The sequence below is a fragment of the Megalops cyprinoides genome, chromosome 13 (genome assembly GCF_013368585.1).
Source record: "Megalops cyprinoides isolate fMegCyp1 chromosome 13, fMegCyp1.pri, whole genome shotgun sequence".
Lineage (NCBI taxonomy): Eukaryota > Metazoa > Chordata > Actinopteri > Elopiformes > Megalopidae > Megalops > Megalops cyprinoides.
In genome coordinates, this window is record NC_050595.1 from 11,874,250 (window position 1) to 11,892,760 (window position 18,511).

The window sequence follows — 18,511 nt, forward strand, 5'->3', positions numbered from 1 at the left end:
TATGTATGTCCCACGTATTATTTTTTTGCTGTAGAAAGCAAAGCGAAAGAGTTTCAGTGATTGTCATTCAGAGAAGCTCTGAGTTGTAGGGCTGATCGCAGCCGAGGAGCAGAGCTGCCATCCGTACACAGAGCTCTGTGTTTCCGCGTAGGAGACACAGCGACTCCCGCTCTCTTCCTCTCTCTGTCTCTCCCGCTCGCTCGCTCGCTCGCTCTCTCTCCCTCTCAGCTGATTATCCGCGGAAGCCTGGATGATCTAAAAGACTGCACAGGCACAATGGAAGGTGATAATTTAATTGTGCTAAATGGCAGAAACTGCGGTAGTAATTTTCCAGCCGGGAGCTGTCAGGTACCAGCGTGTCATTATGCGGGGCAAAGACCCTCCGGATCCTTGCTTTTGTCACCTGTGAGAGCGCGGGGCTTCCTGGCTCCCGGAGCAGGAGAGAGAAACGCGCAAAGGCAGCCCTGTCTTGTCTTTTTTTCCGTGCACATCTGTGTAATTCCTTTAGGTATCGCTTTTATTACGTTTTTTTTTTTCACTTGTTCGTGTCACTTCCGAAGAATACTTCATGTTCAGGATCAATGACACTTGAAATTTTGCACGTGTTTTTGTATTGTTTACCCTTATGATTAAATTTGAAAATACATTTATTTAAATGACATTTGAATTAATGGCATAACAGCTTCCTCAAAACACATTTACATAATACACACTATTTAAACTGTTGAAAAGATGAATCCTTTCATATATTTTTTTTGAAAATTCCAAAAGGGAAGGGAAGAGTTTGATGACTATGACTTCAGTGTGAAAGGTTGTTGAATCGATTATGGAGCAACAGCATTTCATCTTTTTTATCTATGCAAGTACTACACAGTAATACAGTTCAACACGTTTATTTTTTTATTTATTCTTATATATGAAAATCTGAAACCTTTAGGGAAACAGTTTTATTTGTAAAATAAGATACAGACGGTCTGATAATTGGCTTCGTTTTGCTGTGGCCGAGGGAACGGCGAGCAACTTAATCATGTGAAAACATGAATACAAGTGTTTCTCATGGCACTCCAGAGAGAAAACTGCTGTCAATGTTCTACGAACGCTCATGCCTCTTTCCGTCCACATGCTTGTGTTTAGAGGTATGCTTCAATGTGACCTCATACTCTTCTGATTCTTCAAATGCTGATGTAGCTAATTGCCTGATAAGCGTTAAGATCTCTTTGTCGGTTTTTACTCTTACACTGAAATAACGTTTACTTTAAGCTGAAATTGATGCCTTGTGTCAGAAATAGTTATACGTAGCCTGCTTTATTAGATGTGTAGGACTATGTAACAGAGGAGAGGTGCTTAGAAATGCTTTTTCTTTATTCCTGTAATGCATTTATGATCCCTTTATTGGTATAATACAGTATATTATTTAGAAAGATGTCAGTAGTAGTAGTAGTAGTATTGATTGTTTTTTTAAATCATAATATTTTTGTTTTCGTACACTGCAATACACATTTCCAATTTCTCCTTACAAATCAGCAACAAACATTTTCCTGTTGTTGAACAGAATTAGAAGAATTCGTATTTGGTGCACTGCATTGTGAATTGCATATTGTATGGACAGTTACTTCCCTGTATATATTTTACATTGATATGGAATTTTACTTTTTTTCAGGCACAAGATGGGACTTGTAGATATTACGACTGGGAAAATAGTTGCCGATAACAACGCAGGTTGCTTCATTATTATATGAATACGGGGTAGTGATTAAGTCCCAGTCTTTTCCTGTGAAATGCCTTTATTTCACCAAAAAAGTATAATATTCATCTCACAAGTCCATGAATGAATGCATCAAACTATTTTTACTCTTCTTGGGTTATACCTGAAACTGAAACAGCTAGAGTATTAGCATTTATATGTAATTTTGAAAGAACTCTAAGTTCTTCAAGCAGATATATTGGGACTTTATGACCACCCTGTATAATTTTCCTTTTACGTCTGTGAGTGTATGTGTGTGTGTGTGTGTGTGTGTGTGTGTGTGAAAGAGAGAGAGTGTGTTGTGTGAGCAAGAAAGAGAGACAGAGTAAGTATGTGTGTTAGCTCTAACTCTTGGAAACTCAAAGCGCCGTCATAAACCAGCGTTTGCCATATACAGCTTTCTCATCGGTTCAGAGTCAAACAATGGCCCCCTTGTCTCCATCTCGTGTTTGATTATTTCTCTTTTTTTCTGCAGTGGTGTTAGAAGTGAAGGGCTAATATTTTCCTCCTGAAGTGACCTATGGTTAAGGGGGGGTTGGGAGGGGGGGTGGTGGGGCAGGGTGGGGGGGGTGGCTGAGTGCGCTGGTGTGGAGTTACTTATCGCCATTGTCTATAAAAGGTCAACAGAGTGAGAGGGCCGGGACGGCGAGCTGAAAAGTCAGAGCTCGTTACGATAGGGGAGGAAACGGGATATCCACGGACACATGGCCCCAGTCACAAGACCTTCAAGGCTGCCCGGCGCTGGGCCCTCTAATGCGAACCAATTAAACAGAGGCTGTTGCGTGATGAAACATTATCAGTGGCATCAATTCATGAGTCAAAGCATTCCTGGCCATTTGAGCCCCCCGCTCCAAAGAACTTAACTCTTAAGCCCTATAAATATAGTGGCAGCAATATTGTCAGCTAAATATAGGGCTTTTTTTCTTTTCTCTTTTTTTCCCCCTCTCCTCCCCCTCCGCAAAGACACTGGAGCAGCGGTGCTGAGGGACAGGCTGTCTTTGGTGCACTTATTGATTAGTTAGGTCTGTTCCCTGCCCATTGTTATTGTGTAATCGGGCGCGAGCGGCCACTGCACGACAGGAATCCTGCGAGAGGCCGACCTAGCCCACATCACTCCAGCTGCTTAATATGCGCCAAGTCTCACGTTCGACTTATTTGCCGGAGAAACAGACTTAATTATTGATGAGGGCGAAGACGCCTGCTCAAGTCATGCGCCGAGCCGGGTTGATTCTTTTATCCCTGGCCTCATATAAGCGTTCCCGAGCGCGGCATTGCTCACGTGTACAGAATGCGACCACTCTCTCGCAAACCACGTTTTGCGTATTTGTGTTTTTTTATGCTTACTACACTGGGAGTGATTTACTGCGCACAGCTGTGGATTGGATGTAAATGATGGCCGCCGTGACCCGGAGCACAGGAAAGACGGCTTCAGTTCCCAGGCCGAGAGTTTTAAGGCCAGATCTGGTCCTGCCGTGATGCACTTTGCCCTGAACTTTCCGTCACAGAAAGACGGCACGCGTCACGGGCACTTCCACAACTTGCACACTGATGTTTGTTCATTTCAGAGACACTTTACTGATGCTGTGTCAGAAAGGGCTAAGATAAAACCCCACGCTGCATCTGTGTTCAAAGTTGAGCAGGAAGGCGCCTCTAGATTAATTTGAACCCAGGCCTTTGTCTGCGTTTCTTCAGCAGATAACTGATGTCAATGTTTTTGCTGTCCCTTAATTTGAGTGGATCTAATTTCCCCAACCCCCACCCCCTCACCCAGTCAGCGTGGGCACCCCTGGCGGCCGTGGCCCAGCAGGAAGGGCGCGCGGCGGGGTCTGAACAGAGGAAAAGGCAGCCCCGCCTCACCCTCATCCAGCTGAGCTCTGCACTCTTTAGCTGCGCACACAGCCCGTTACAGCCCTCCCAGCTCCGGCCATAAATTATTAACTCCAACTGACAAACAGCGTTACGGAGTCCCGGTGCAGGTCTGCTGCGCTTTCTTACAAGATTGCTGTAGACACATGTTACAGAGGGACGGAGCCGGCCCCTCCACCCCACTCATGCTCCGGCAGCTTGAGTGATGGCTGGAGACCGGAGCGAGAGTGCCGGAGAGACTGAATATTTTAGAGGTAAAATAATACCACTTGATTTACTGTGTAATACAAAAGAAGTGCTTTGTTTCGCTTGCACTCCATTGAAGCCGGGGGTTGTTGTACTGGAAAGCCTGGGCTCTTTGGAGCCATGAATTAAAAATGTGGCGAAATCTCCCTCTCTCCCCACCTACCCCCTCCCCCCACCTCCCGTTTTGACGAACCCCCCCCCCCCCCCCCCCCCCCACTCACACACCACCACCCGCAACAGCCCTCTACACCCCCCTTGCCCCCCCCCCCCAACTTCGCACATGATCACGCGCACAAGTTCTGAACTTTGCTCTGAATTTTGATTTTCAATTAACGCTCCCAATTTCCCGATCATTTTCTATTTAATATAATTACAGGAAACAATTTATTGGCTGATTAAAATTGAGGGCTTATGCGCCCTTAAGAAAACAGCAGAGAAACAGGCAGGGCTGCAGCCTCCTTCCCTGCAGTAACCAGCAGGCCATGGCTGTTTGCACAGCTGCAGCGGGCTGTGTGATTAACATGTACTACTATTGTCCATTTGTTCACTCCACTGAAAAAATGGATCTGTAGCTGCAGAGTCATGAGTGTAATACACCTATAGGCCTAGGTTCACATGTATTCCACAGTGTACTGCAGTGAACTAACACAGGCCAAACAGTCACATTAAGCAATTTCCACTCTCTGAGTGCAAGCAAGACTACAACAACATATGCCCATAGTCCACCACGCTAATTCATGTGACAGCTTAAAGAGAAACAGCCATGCTTTAGAAGATCTGAGCAGTGTTTAGGTTGACGGCATCATCCATTCCACGCATCCTTTATGGGCGGAGGCTGCAGACACATTAGCTCCCAGTTCAATGTTAAAATAAATCCCTACTGGTGTCAAATTTGTCCCCCCCCCCCCCCCCCCCCGGTAAACCCCGTGCTGCAGACTTGGCAAAGAGGCAGGCCGGTGGAGTTCGGAGCACCTTGGGCTGGGGCAATTACCCAGGCTTCCTCTGCGTCCTTGACAGCATGCTCAGTGGGTCGGGGGGGAAGGGCATTATTGCACCACCGTGCTTGACCCAGAATGCCCACGTCTTCTCATCACCTGTGCCAGAATGGCCAAGAACTGGGCTTAGCCAAAAACACCACTGATTCCCCTCTGTAATACAGCCCTTTGAAAGTCATAGCAGTGGTCATACAGAGATCCCCAGTGAAACTCATTCTGGTTGACAGACGCTACAGCTGGCAAGAGTCAAGAATGATCGCAGCTCCCATTGACCTGTTTTTTTTGTTTTGAAACAAGAGTAGATAATCAGTCACTGGATTTATTTCAGCATGGGGGTCTGAAGGATGTTTTCTTTTACAAACATGTTCATTTTTGTCGTGCTATTTGCCTTTGATTCCACCGTTTTCCTTGTTTTCCAAGACTTTCCATCAATTACCTTTTCTAAAGAACAGGGAATGATTCTTCCCTCAATCTGGCTCTGGGTTTTCTGGGTTTTTCGATTCCCCCTGGAAAACAGACTCCGTCCAGCTCCTTCTGACAGTGCAATCTTGGTTGAACTGCTGATTGATTGGCTGGATAGATAGTTGGTTGGTTGGTTGGCTGGTTGATTGATTGATTAATTGATTGATTGACAAAGGCAGCAGAAAGAGAGAGAGACGGTGGGGGGGGGGGGGGGGGGGGGTGAGACGGGATGCATCTGTATTCCCTCCTCAGATTTGTAGGACCCTCTCATAACTCATAATTTATACCAAGCACGTAATTAGACGAGTCAATCCTATATATTAATTTCATTCAGTGTTTTACACCTCTTGAGAGCTGCCTCATTAATTGTGAGAAAAGTAAAATTAGACGGAAGAGGCTATCAGGGGCACTGGCTCTTTCTCAAAGCCCACTGTTTAAATTGCAATGTGCTTAGTTTACACCTGACACATCAAGCGCCCTCCTCACTGCAATATTCATGACAGCGCACAACATATTTGTACATTTTGTCTGCCACTGGCACGGTCCCATTTCCAGAGCTCTTTAATCAGGATGCATTTGCCCGGAGATATACTGTAGTCGTTAAAAGGGAATGGTTTGCTAATTCAGGGAGGGGAAAAAGGAGGAGGAGAGCCGGTTGCGCTTTATGGCCGTCTTGTGGATCTAGACATTTAGTGCCAGTATTGAGAGGCATTTGACATTTTCATGCCTTGTCTCATTTATCTCATTTGCTTCTCCTTGTTTGGAATTAAGCATCCAGCATTAAATCTTGAAAGAGGTTTGATTTACTGAAAGGGGTGAACAGTTACCTGCGCTCAGAAGAAGATAACACGCCATTTCCACCATTTTATATTTCGCAGAGAGATATTAATTCACTATCAGATGAAAACAAGCCCTTTTTACTTCTGACCTGCGCGTGACTTCAGTTGAACGTGTTACGTAGTGACACATAGTGATTGTGTGCAATGTGGAGGACTCAGCTGGCCCAGGCAGGGCTCCAGTGTTAGCTCAACACCTCCATTTACATGTACGTTAAACAAAGGATTAACTCGGACCTCGCCGCCCTGCTCTCTCCAAGGCAATGCGGCTAACGGCTGATAAAATCTCTCCAACCTTGGTGCGGGTCCAAGCGAGAGGTCAGGCAGGGAACTAAATCCAGCTCGTCTTCCAGCTCCACGCGTTGGTGCTCCTCATGCATGAGCTCCAGCGCCGTTATTGTGAATGGGGAAACAAAGTAGCATTGTTCGCCCTTCTCCAAAAGGACTTCCTTCGGTATGCGTTTCTGTCTCCTCAGAGATTGCACCATCGACACACTCTAATCTCCCTTGTTCAGCCCCTCGGCAGGTTTCGTTTAATTTTTCCCTCATCAGATGCGAAAACCATGTGTAAGAACGTGACTTTGGGTGCGGGGAGCACTCGGGAGTGGTCTCTGTAGCCTTTCTGTGTGGTGACCGCCGTGGTGTATCCCTCTCTCCGTTTCCAGCAGAATAATGTCTTCCAAGCAAGCCGCCTCTCCGTTCGTCCCCGCTGCCGACGGAGAGGACGCCATGAGCCAGGATCACGCACCCTGGGACAAGGAGGAGGGCGCGGACATCCACGGCGCCCCCCAGCTGCCCCTGCACAACCTGCTGCACAGTAAATCGCCCCCCGAGGAGGTGACAGCCATCAGCAGCGTACCGCCCGAGTCTGAGTGGGACAGCATGGTGTCAGCCCAGCAGCGCATGGTGAGAGAGGGGCACGCCGCGTCCACGTACGCATGCACCGCACGCTGACACATGCGCATGCATTCACTAATGTTCACACATATAACATATGTTCACACACTCTGTCTCGGTATTACTCACTCACAAACACATGCTCACACACACGCACTCTGTGTCTCTCGATTTTTCACCCAAAGACACACACATTCTCTGCTTCTCTCCATTTCTCAGACTCACACACAAAGACACGCATACACACATTCTCTCTCTCTGTTTCTCTTTCTTGCTCTCTCTCTTTCTCTCACTCTCACAAAAACTGAGGCACTGGCCAGAGTTTCTGCACCACTCAACTTTCTCACTGCAGACTTTGGTATTTGCACCTCAAGTGTTAAGATCAAGACAGAGTATTCTCCAGGCTGGGCTAGGGTTAGGCGCTGCTGGCAATGCTGCAGGCAGCTCGGCCCAGGCCCTCATTGTGTAAACAATACCTCACCATTTCTCTTTCATCATCCAAGACAAAAGTCCGCTTCTTATCTTTCTGCTGTTTTTGTTTGTCCTGGATGGAATGGAGACCTTTTATTTATTCATCATTCGACATCGCAAAAGCGTTACAAGATGGAGGGAAGTTTGAGGAGCCAGAGTTGGTCTGGAAGTTTTTCTCCTCGCGTCCATTGGTGGGTGATTCAGTCACAGGGCGGGGTCAGTCAGAATGGGATGTCATTGCTTCCCGTCACGATGAGAGCATTCGTAATTCATCTGCGGAGCCAGAAAAACCAAGCTGCAGCTCACAACCGCTCTTTGCTGGAAGTGGTAGGGATTCCTTTAGCGGTTCAGACGGCCGCATAGCGTGCCAAAACAGTGGCCCCACTGTCTGATGCCTCTGGGAACTGGCTAGTGACGTGTCATCCACTGTCTGGTGGGACCCCGCGGTGATGTGTAGCCGCTTGTGGTGTGGGGCAAGCGAGCCCGAGTAGACAGGCCACAGTCATGCGTCAAGTCACGCAAACTGCTGAATCCACACACCGTCATGGTGCAGTGGTGTACCGTTGTGTCCTGAGTGGCCACCTTCTCTCCCAGGCGTGGGATAGCTTGACCCTCGGCCCAACCTCAGCGGTGGTCATACAAATTGCTGCTCGTCAAGCTCTGATGTTTTGAGCACTCAGTGGGGCGCTGAGAATCTCCCTACTGAAATAGTGGTACTGTAACCGCATATCAAATCAAACAAAATGACATAGATACACAAGCAGGGAGACAATAGGAAAATGGCGTGAAGTCACTGAGAGTGCAGATCTTGAGACAGGTTGTTCTGTTACTGCACATCCCCGTAGAGCTGCAGGCAGAAGGCTCAGACGCAGGCCCGAGCACGACACAGTGTACGCTGCTCATAAAAGGGAATTCTCCACAGCCCCCGCTCCATAACCCTCCCTTCCCAGCAGCCTCTGGGCAATCCCGGGCCCAGGGGATCCTGCCCTCTGTTCCCAGACTCTTCGACATCACACGGCCATGTGCTAGCTATAATTAGGGAGCCACACAGCGGAAAGCCCGGGAGTGAGAGAGCAACTCGGCCCGACGTGTCCGAACTGTCGCCCGAGAAACTGTTGTGCGAAAAGTCTGCGCAGCCCCGAGAACGATGGCGGACTCACCGGGATTCGCGCTCGGCCACCGAGCTGCGGCCGGCGTATCCGAGCAGAAGCCCCGGTGGCACGTCGCGTGTTTTCCTGGAGAGGCTTTGATGTCTGGGGCGGCCGACCGCGGCAGCGCTCGCTGGAGGAAGAAAAGAAGCAGGTGGCTGCTTGTTACAGTAAAGAGGCCCAGGAGAGCCCTGAAGTATTCTTACAGTGAGCTCTTCCACTTTGCAGTGTCTGCTGGGAAAAAAAGGTCACCCCACACCGCCTTTGTCCGCTCCCGTTTTCATGTGGATGCGGGCCTCTCCCGCACAGGAGGACGAGTGGAGATTAAGGAGGCACAAGACTGTTCAGGTGGTTGGTACTTGCCACGGCTCTAATTGGATTAGAAAGACATTGAAAATTAATTGAGCGTTTTTTGTACGGGTTTTTGTTTCTCTTATGTTGTTGCTCATCACAGTTAGTCAATGTTCTGCTCAGACGGCAAGAGAAAACATACGTGACATTCGTTTCGCTGATTTCTCCGTCATTCATTTAAAAATAGATTTTATTTTGTGTGTTTTGGAATCCAGCTGCCTCATTGCTCCATAGCTGTTGTGCTGCGTGTTATCCTGTGTTGCTTTATTTTTAGACAGCTATAGCCAGTCTTATTATTGCTCAATATTATTGCTGTCTCACTTTTGTGAATTGGTCTTTTGTCGGGCCAAGTTTTAGCAGATGTTAAATGAGAGATGAATGCTGATATGACTGAGGATTGTTATTGAGGTAAGCTAAAATCCTGAGAAACTGTGCAGACTCATTCAGCCATAACCAGAGAGACAGAGCGAGTCATATTACAGTATGTGTAAACACACAAGCTGTCCCTTTGCTTGGGGCTCAGCCAAATAGCAAAGATTTTGCAATCGATTTTCTTTTCATTGTAAACATACCTTAATAAGTAGGTTTGGTTGAATTAGTTTGATATTGCAGTACAAAAAATTGAATCAAAATACATTTATGTTCTTTAATTGTTTGTAATGCATGGGGTGTTGTTTAAGTTGATTTGCTCTTGGAAATACTTTAAAGCCTTATATTTAACACGTATAGGTAATTGTCACTTGAAAATAACTTTGGAAAATTTTCAAAATGAAACCCTGGTGAACTCTTTGGGCGTATGAGGCACACACTAATCTTTTAATAATCCATTAATAATTATGGCCACCCAAGATCTTTTCACATGAAGCCTCCTGGAGTTCTTGAATTGTGTCTAAACAATATTAGATGGAGATGTTGATAAATGTTTACAGTACTGTAAAGTGGTCATAAAGCATTGTTGCCATCTGTGAATCAGACCATATGTTGGTAGCAGACTTCAGGTCAGTTATAATGGAGTGTTAGGGTGCAGAGAATAGAAGAGGGGCAGACTCCAGGTCAGTGTGAGGTACATATAGACCTGCACAGCTGACAGTTTAGAGTGTTTGTGGGTGGGGGTACAATGAGCCGTGCATCTGCATGGGCAGTGCCCTGAACCAGCGCCAGCTGATTACCCAACGCTACTCCACCCGCCGGCTGCGTAATCAGAGACCGAGTCGCCGGCAGCCTGCACGGTGCCAGACGAGGGCCGGCCTCGCCCCAGGTGGGCGGAGGGCAGGGAAGGGCTTGGCGGGGCGTGAGATCGCAGAGAGAATCTCCCCATGCGCCGCTGACATTCTCCTCTCGGCTCACAGCGTTCCCGCGTGCTTGCAGGGATTATCAGGCCGCTGACGGATCCAGCTCCCTTCCCTTCCTTACGCATCCCTGCCCCGATCCACCCCCACTCCAAGACACTGACCCCTCCTCTGTAACGACAATGCTATCGTCCTCCGAGATACACCCGGCGCCGTCATGCAACCAACTGGCTGGAATGGCCAAACTCAAGCCTCCTGTGCTTAGCTCCTGCACCACTCTGTTGTTCAGGGAGTGTGTTTCTCAGCAGTCAAAGGTTGGAGGTGAAAGTACAGAAAGCTCCAGTGTTTGTCAGCAGGCTGAGGGTGCCCCCGGGCTCAGAGCTGGGTTTTCTTCATCCGACACACAACAGTCAGAATTGAGTGTTTTGATGTACCAGGGTGCACGCTCAGAACGAAAGGGTTACCTACAGTTTCTGCGGTGCAAAAACAAGCCTCCTGACAGCTCAGCGTGTGACCGAGCCAGGCGGCCGGACCCTTCCCAGCACCGGTTCTAGATCTTAATTGCCTTTGTGGCTGTCAGTGCACAGGGACCAATCAGCAGCCAGTTCCAGACAGGAAGCCAGCACCGAAGCAGGAAGCAGGTCAAATGCTAAACTGTATTCAGGTGGGAGCAAAGCACAACAACGGCACGCGACAGGCGGGCAATTTATGGTGGACCCCGTGGGGGCCTAACCCAGACCCGGCTCCCACTTTTAAACGCATTTCCTAGCGCTGTCTCTGCATGGAAGCAGTTCAGTCATAGCGCAGCCTCTTACCTGTGTGACCTCTCTGAAAGTGTCCTGCTGTTACTGCAGGCTTAAGCCAGTTACATTGCCCCTCCATACCTCGATGACCAGGATTATTTGCTTTGGTTTCCAGAATAAATGTTGCACGACAGCCAGTGGGTAATGGTTTAATTTGAACCGCTCCGTGCCAGAGAGTGCTGATTGGATTGGCTCGTGGCGATTTGAGTTTTAAAATGGCCAGCAGGGTGAGAGGAGCGGAACCTGCAGGGTGTGCAAAAAGAGGACGTGAGCGCAAAACTAAATCCATCTTTTTTTTTTCCCTCTCTCTCTCCCCCACCCCTCACCTTTGTGTTTGCTCACAGGAATCTGACAGCAATAAGGTATGTTCCCTCTACTCCTTCCGGAATAACTCTACCTCACCGCACAAGGCTGAGGAAGGGGCCCGCGAGCGTGAGCGCAGCGACCTGCTGACCGGCTCCGCCTTCGGCACTCCCGAGCGCCGCAAAGGAAGCCTGGCGGACGTGGTGGACACACTGAAACAGAAGAAACTGGAGGAGATGACGAAGACCGAGCAGGACGGTACGAGATGTCCCGCCCCTCCCTCAGCTAACACACAACACAAGCGCTAGCATTTTAGCGACGTGGCCACAGCGCGTAAGACTAAATGGTCTTCTACATACACAAACTTCTAAGAGCCAAAACTATGAGGGCAACGTTGGTGCAGTGTTACAGAAACATGGCGGGAGCATTATTGTTACACTTTAGCGGAAACTAGTGCCTGCGATAGCGCACCTCAAAGGCCCTCCCACACAGCAAGCGAGTGGAAGTGCGTCAGAGCGGGTAGGTGTGTCTTAAACTCAGCCACAAACTTGACTCTCAGCCTGTGGAGCCTAGGATATCCCTCCAAGTCTGTTCCTTTTTCTCTCTTTCCTTCTTTCCTGTCTCTCCCTCTGTCTCTCCTCCTTGATCTCTTTTTTTTTCCCTTTCTCACTCTCTGTTTCACATGTGCACAAATGTAAATCCACACACACACACACACACAGCACGAGGAACTGGGCAGTCTGACGTGGCCCTGTTTCCAGTTTGTTCTGAACCCTGTCCAGTGTGACAGCAAGTGGGTGGCAGCTCACCTCATCTTAAGTGTGGCCGCCCCGGGCGCTGCCAAAGCAAACGCCCAGACCATAAAACACACGCCACCACTCGACGGCTCCAGCGCTCCAGAACTCCAGAGCCAGGAACGCCACCTTCCTCTTCTTCATCTCCGCACACTCCTCAGAGAACAAAGTATCCATCATACAGAGCAAGCCACCGGCTGACAAACATTTCAAGGAAAATTTGCCTTGGAGTGCAGAGGGATCTAGCTAGTTTTTAATTTGATATTCATGTGCATGTGCCTATTTATTCCAAATGCACATTTTGATTTATGATTCGATACTTTTTAATAACCTAGTATGAGGAGTATCCCCTGGATTCAATTAACGTCGGGCCTCATCCTTGACTCACAATGAAATGCCGTCACTCTTAAAAGTGTCACTTTTTTTCTTCCCCCCACATGGTTTGGCGGGTCGAGCAGTCGAGTGGAAAAAAGTAACGCTTTAATATATAAGTCAGATTTAAAGGAAAATGCTGATTTCACTCAGGAGCAAATTCTGCATTTGGTATGTAGTGTTACTTCACTTTCTATGGGAGTAACTCCTTCTTACATTTATTCAAAGTTCTAAACTGACGTCTCAGTAAAAAAAAAACCTTGAAATACGAATGGTTCCTAAGCAATGGCCTTCAGAACCTACGTTTTAATTTGTTTATTTCTTGAACCACTTGATGAGTCCTTGAACTCCGTGAATGTTTCTCATGGGAGTGTTCACACAGATCCTCTCAACAGATTTATGTTTTTCATGTTTCCAGACAGAATCCCCAGATCCCATTGTTGATTTCAGGAATAACAAATTGTATAACAAATTGAATAACAAACCCCTGTAATTAGTTTGTTTCTGTCATGTACTTACCTCTTTTATGCCGTGTACTTAGTCAGAGACCAGTATACAACAATATGTATCTGATATATTGTAACAAATTTTATGTTGATGCATCTAACACACCTAGGACTGTATCAGCTTGGGGACCTGAATAACGTGTTCTTCTGTGGAGAGTATAAACTGTAGAACTGGACTGCACTGCAGCTGCCTTTAATGTAGCGGCATGTTTAAATAGAGACTCCCATGTGCAGTGGTTGTGCTAAGGTGAGCTATGACTGGTGAATCTCCTTTACCCCTCCCCTTCTCCCCTGCCAGATACTTCTGTCCATTTCTCCATCCCACTACCCTTCCCCCTCCTCCCTTACTACTTCTCCCAATTTACCCCTCCCCCATCCCTCATTACTCCTCCCTACTGCCTCTCCTGGATACTCCTGCCCATTACTCCACACTGCCCCTCCCCCTGCCTCCAATTACTCTTCCCTACTTCCCCTTCCAAGTACTCCTACCCATGGCCCCTCCCTCTCCCTCATCCTGCCAACAAGCTCTCCAGCGTCCGACTGTTTATTAGAAAGACAGGGGGAAAAACACGTAGAAGAACAAACGTTCAGAACAGCATTGGAAACATTTACTCCATTCTTAATTAGTGCTTTAAGTGTAACATGTACAATCAAGTGCATGCTTCCCCCGGGACCCATGAGTCTCATTGATCGTCTAGGGAGCTCTTAGCTGAAGCGGTTCATCAGCAGAATAAATTAATCCTTATCTGAACATTTTTCTTTTCAAATGAAGTATTGCTCGTTTGCTAAAAATAATTTTGTATCTGCGGCTTTGTTTTCTTTTTTTTATTTTTGGTTGTTGTATGAATGAGTTATGAATTTCTCTGGTTTTAGGTGACTGTAAACTTAAAGCCCCAGACAGGAGCAGAATCCCATTCTAGTTCAGTCTGAGCACCAGAAAACAGTCATACCATATTACTGGGAACTGTACATCACTCAAAATGCAGGATATGTTTGAAAGAAATGCTGTAAATGACATTATGCTTCACTGCTTCGGTTGGACCATAAATGGCAGACAAATGCACATTCATAACTTTAATAGATGCAATAGCCTGGGCCCCTACTTTTCCATTTTTTACAATGGTCAGTTTAGTCTTCATATAATAATTTTCTCTTCATTGTATTCATTTATTTATTTATTTAAAAATGATTTTTTTTTTCTCCCCTTTTGATGTTTTGTAACTATTTCCCCATTTAATAACATTAGAATAAAAAAGTAGAATTTAAAGTATTTAAATAACAACACAGCAGTTGTTCAAAACTTACTCTGAGACACAATTTCATGTATAATAAATTATTATTCCATACATAATATATTCATAAAAATTAAATAAGTAGCTGCAATTAAGTAGCGGGTAATATATATATAATTATCTCTTACAAACCTGCTAGGTTATTGTGGTTAAACCGTCATTTGGAAAATGAAAACAGTGCATTTTTTGTGACATTACGCAGTAACTGCTTGAGTGCAACAGTTAAAACAATAAATCAGTGCTCACTATTTAACTCAGATCATGCTAGTTTCTTTCCATTAAGTTGTGTGGCTGTGGAAACTCTTAATGCCCTTTTGAAACGCTCTATACTGTTCAAAAATGGAAATTCCGTTTGCAGAGGTCAACTCTGCAATTTCATCAGTGATTTCACAATCCTGGAAAAAAAATACAAAGGACCTAAAATAGCTACCCCCTTTTTTAAAATCCTGCATCACATTTTCCTATATCACACGCTATGTAATGATACTGGACTCATCAACCAAAGGGAAGGTAGTTTTGCTCAAGTGTGCTTCTGTTTATTAATAGAAAGAAAGAATGGTTTAGTCAGACTCAGAAGGTGATCTTTAGTTAATAGATGAACTGTGTCTCCCACGATTTTCCATAAATTCAGATTTAACAACAATTATGTAGAGCTAATCTGGCAAGGGTTAAAGTGCTATATTCGTCTATATTCAGCTCATATTCTTTAAGATGCTAATGACCTTATTTGTTCGGCTTATATAGTAGCATAATGTAGAGGTTTAGCGTGTTTTGTGTAGAGCAAATGGAGTAGTGTATTGAGAGTATGGGCCGGTAGTCTCATTTGAATAAAACAGAAAGGAAGGAGGATCCAGATACGCTGTTACTGTGGTCTAAATGAGATTTCTCTGTATGCCCCAGTCATTCTGTCCTTCATCTGCTGTAAGTCACTTTATTATGTGGGATTTCTCTGCTTACACTCTGAATTTCAGATAGCAATTGTCTGTGGTGTCCGCCTCTGTGCTGCAATGGTAATTGGTTTTTAAATGTTAAGGACACGTCTTTGTTGTTTCAGTTCTTATTTCCCTTTTGTTTTGGCGTTCGATGTGTGGCACGTTGGCCTGAGGCAGGCAGAGGTGGGGGTGGGGTGCATGTAGGGATGGGGGGGTGGAAGGGGGACGGTATGGGCTCTGTGGTAATAAGGCCCAGCTGGTAGGGCCGCTCGTTGCGGTAATTTAAATGGTGGAGAGCGGCTCATAATCCAGGACCGTATGTCAGCGGGCGGAGAGGGTGCTTCAGATCGCTGTACAGCTGTTTTAATCTCTCCTTAATAATGGAGCTTCAGCCAGACTCATGCCTGCTGCATCCACACCACCCAAACGGACTCCCCTGTTGAGGAAAATTCGTTTGGAAAACGGGACTACAGAACAAGACAAGAGGCTCAGAGAGTTCAGTACGTGGGCTTTAATGATCTTGAGGGTGCTCCGAGGTAGCTCCTCCAGCCGTGAGATGGGAACGCTGTCAGACACGAAAGATGTTTTGCCATCTATAAGGCTTTTAAGTGCACGGTGGCTCAAACTAGTGTGACATATGAATGCTGAGGTTAAGATGATTGGTATATCAGGAAATGCCATTGTCTGGACACTGCTACCTTAACAATGCAGCCAGTGTGAAAGCTGACCAGACGAGCTCAATGAGCACAAGCTGAAGCATGATAGTGTGTGTGTAAATGCTCTGGCAGTACTGCTTTGGTTTGTCCTGCCAGTAAGTCACCTTTGAATTGAATAGTAAGGGAAGAACAGCTGTTTGTAATCCAGAGCAGAGTAGTGTTGGATCATGGTCTCGTATGGTAAAGCTCCTTATATTGTTAGTACCCCTAGTTAAGGACATATATCTTTTAGTGTGATATATTTTCTGTACCTAGAGGTGTAATATTTATATTATTAAATGGAATACATAAAATACAACAGCAACATTGTGATGAGGCAAAAAAGAAACTTACACCTTTATTGTGTGAGAAGCTTTCTCTGTTTCTCTGTCTTTCTCTTTTTCTTTCTCTTCCTTTCCTGCTCTATCCTTCTCTCTGCCATCTTTACCTTCCCCTTCTCCCTCTCTCCTCTGTCTGTATCTTTTCTCTCTCATTGAGACAGCTCCATGCTCTGGGACTCTGTTGCTCATCTAATAGCTCCCCCACATATTTACTTTTTTTTTTTCAATTTCTTCTTCCTCTGTTTCACCCCGAAGATGACTTTCAGCTGGCCTCCTCATAGGATGTCTCATCTTATTTATTTTTTTTTTTTTCTCACAACACTGAGTGACACAGTTCTAAGTTCTCTTAATGGGAACGACGCACTCAGGCTCGGAGGGATAATCTCCCAGGTTTACCTGAGAAAGCTAATCGCTGCTAGGAGGTGAGGTTTGACTCCCATGTGCTGATCTCTGAGAACAAATGCCGCTCTCACGTACTTCCACACGGTCTTCGCAGCCCACGCCTGTGGAAGCAAGTAGGTGTACAGAAGGTGGAGCAGAGTGCGGATACTACTGTGATACACAGTCACTCTCTTTTCCATTCACGATAGACTTGTGGTAATTGTAGTCTATTTGTAAATTCTACAAAGGCATTCATTTGATTTCCCTACCATTTGAAGTGGCACGCACCTTTGGGGGTCTTAAATGGGAGCTAACTTTGGCTGCGGCGCTGGTTCGCGTCTGCCACTTGACGCGGGAGGCTGGAAGCCGGGCCAAATCAATGATGACACCATTCTCCCTGCACTGGCTCGGTCTCCTCCTGTTCCTGGGAGGGAAAAAAAAAGCTTAATTAAATGTGCATTTTAGGTGGGGAGATTGCCGCAATCAAATTGAATAAAACCTATTAGGGGTGGACCGCAAGTTTGCTTAACTGGACTGACCTCTGCTTGCTCCTTGCCTGAGCGGAGCACAGCCACCATAGTTAGCCCTGCACGCCTCCTTCACCCTGCTGTTCTCTAACAGTTTCTGAAAGTGCTTTAAGTGCTTGCGAGCGCTCTAATGAATGAGAACGGCCTCCCAGCTCTGAGAACTGCATTAAGCTGAACGGTTACCTTTGCTGTAAAAGTGCTATTAGACTCAGCGCGCAAGAAGGGCTAACGTTTGCGTCCACCACATATTTACAATGCATTGTGAATGCGTTTCTCCTGGAGTGCCCTCCAGACAGCACCTGTTGGAATATCGAAATGCCAGACTCAAGCAAAAATTATTTTAATCAGTCCAAAAAACACAAATCAGAAAAAAACTTCTATTCAATGGACAGGCAGTGAGGCCTACTGTATTTCATGTGCTAAATAAGAATCAATATAAGTTAAACCTGTTTCCTTCTTTCAAGTCTCATTGAGTTAGAAGACAGACATTTAAGGACCTGCTTCTTACTTATAAGTGCTGTGCTTATAAGTGCTGTGTAGTTATAATTATATATTTATTTGTTGAACGCCTGCCAAAGTGATGTTTTGCCCAGCTTTCCTCATGACCTCTCATTGTGCATTCAGCACAGCGCTGAAACAAGGTTTCATTCCAAATGAGTGGCCCTGCTGAACACAAAGCAGTTTTTTCTTAATTTTTTTCTGGAGAGAGCCATACATTTCATACTGTAGAATAAGCACCTCAGAATACAATACCAGTGGAACATCCACTGGAAATGCATGTAACCCAGTCATTTCTCTTTTTTTTTTACATTTTCTAATTCTATTATGGAGCACCACAGGCGATTCTGGAGAAGCCCGCCCATTGCCTGGGCATCACTGGGACTCTTCCTCTGCCAACTTAGTCAGCACTCCTACATTGCCAGGAGCCATTCTGGCTGCCGCTAAAAGCTTGTTATCTTCTAATCCATGCTTATACCCTGGCTAGTCTGAATTACAGCATTACATGTTTCAGTCAGAAAAATGTGGCAGGGATTCAGACCAGTCACCGTTAAAGAGGGAAAGCCGCAGCGAGGAGTGCCGCGCGGCGTGTGTTTCGATCTGGGTGACGCTCCGCCTCTGTCCACGGTGCACGCGCCCGCTGTCCCAAGCTCCTCTCTGCAGATGGCCGCGAGCCTCAGATCGGTTCCCTTGAGTTTGCCGGGTTTAAGTCTCACCCGTGACAGTCATGACTGAGCCGTAATCTGGTGGTTCCCTCTCTTG

The 18,511-nt window shown here is 46.2% G+C and overlaps 1 protein-coding gene across 9 annotated transcripts in view; it reads left to right on the forward strand.

Moving 5' to 3' along the window:
* LOC118787886 (transcription factor SOX-6-like) overlaps positions 1-18,511 on the forward strand; it is a 170,839-nt gene that overhangs the window by 57,746 nt on the left and 94,582 nt on the right. For 6 of the 9 annotated variants that reach the window (XM_036543630.1, XM_036543628.1, XM_036543629.1 and 3 more), the window contains 2 exons: positions 6,815-7,055; positions 11,453-11,669. In XM_036543630.1, coding sequence (XP_036399523.1) covers positions 6,815-7,055; positions 11,453-11,669 — 458 coding nt within the window. The remainder of the gene's footprint in view (positions 1-6,814; positions 7,056-11,452; positions 11,670-18,511) is intronic. The other 3 variants (XM_036543634.1, XM_036543633.1, XM_036543627.1) reach the window with 1 other exon arrangement.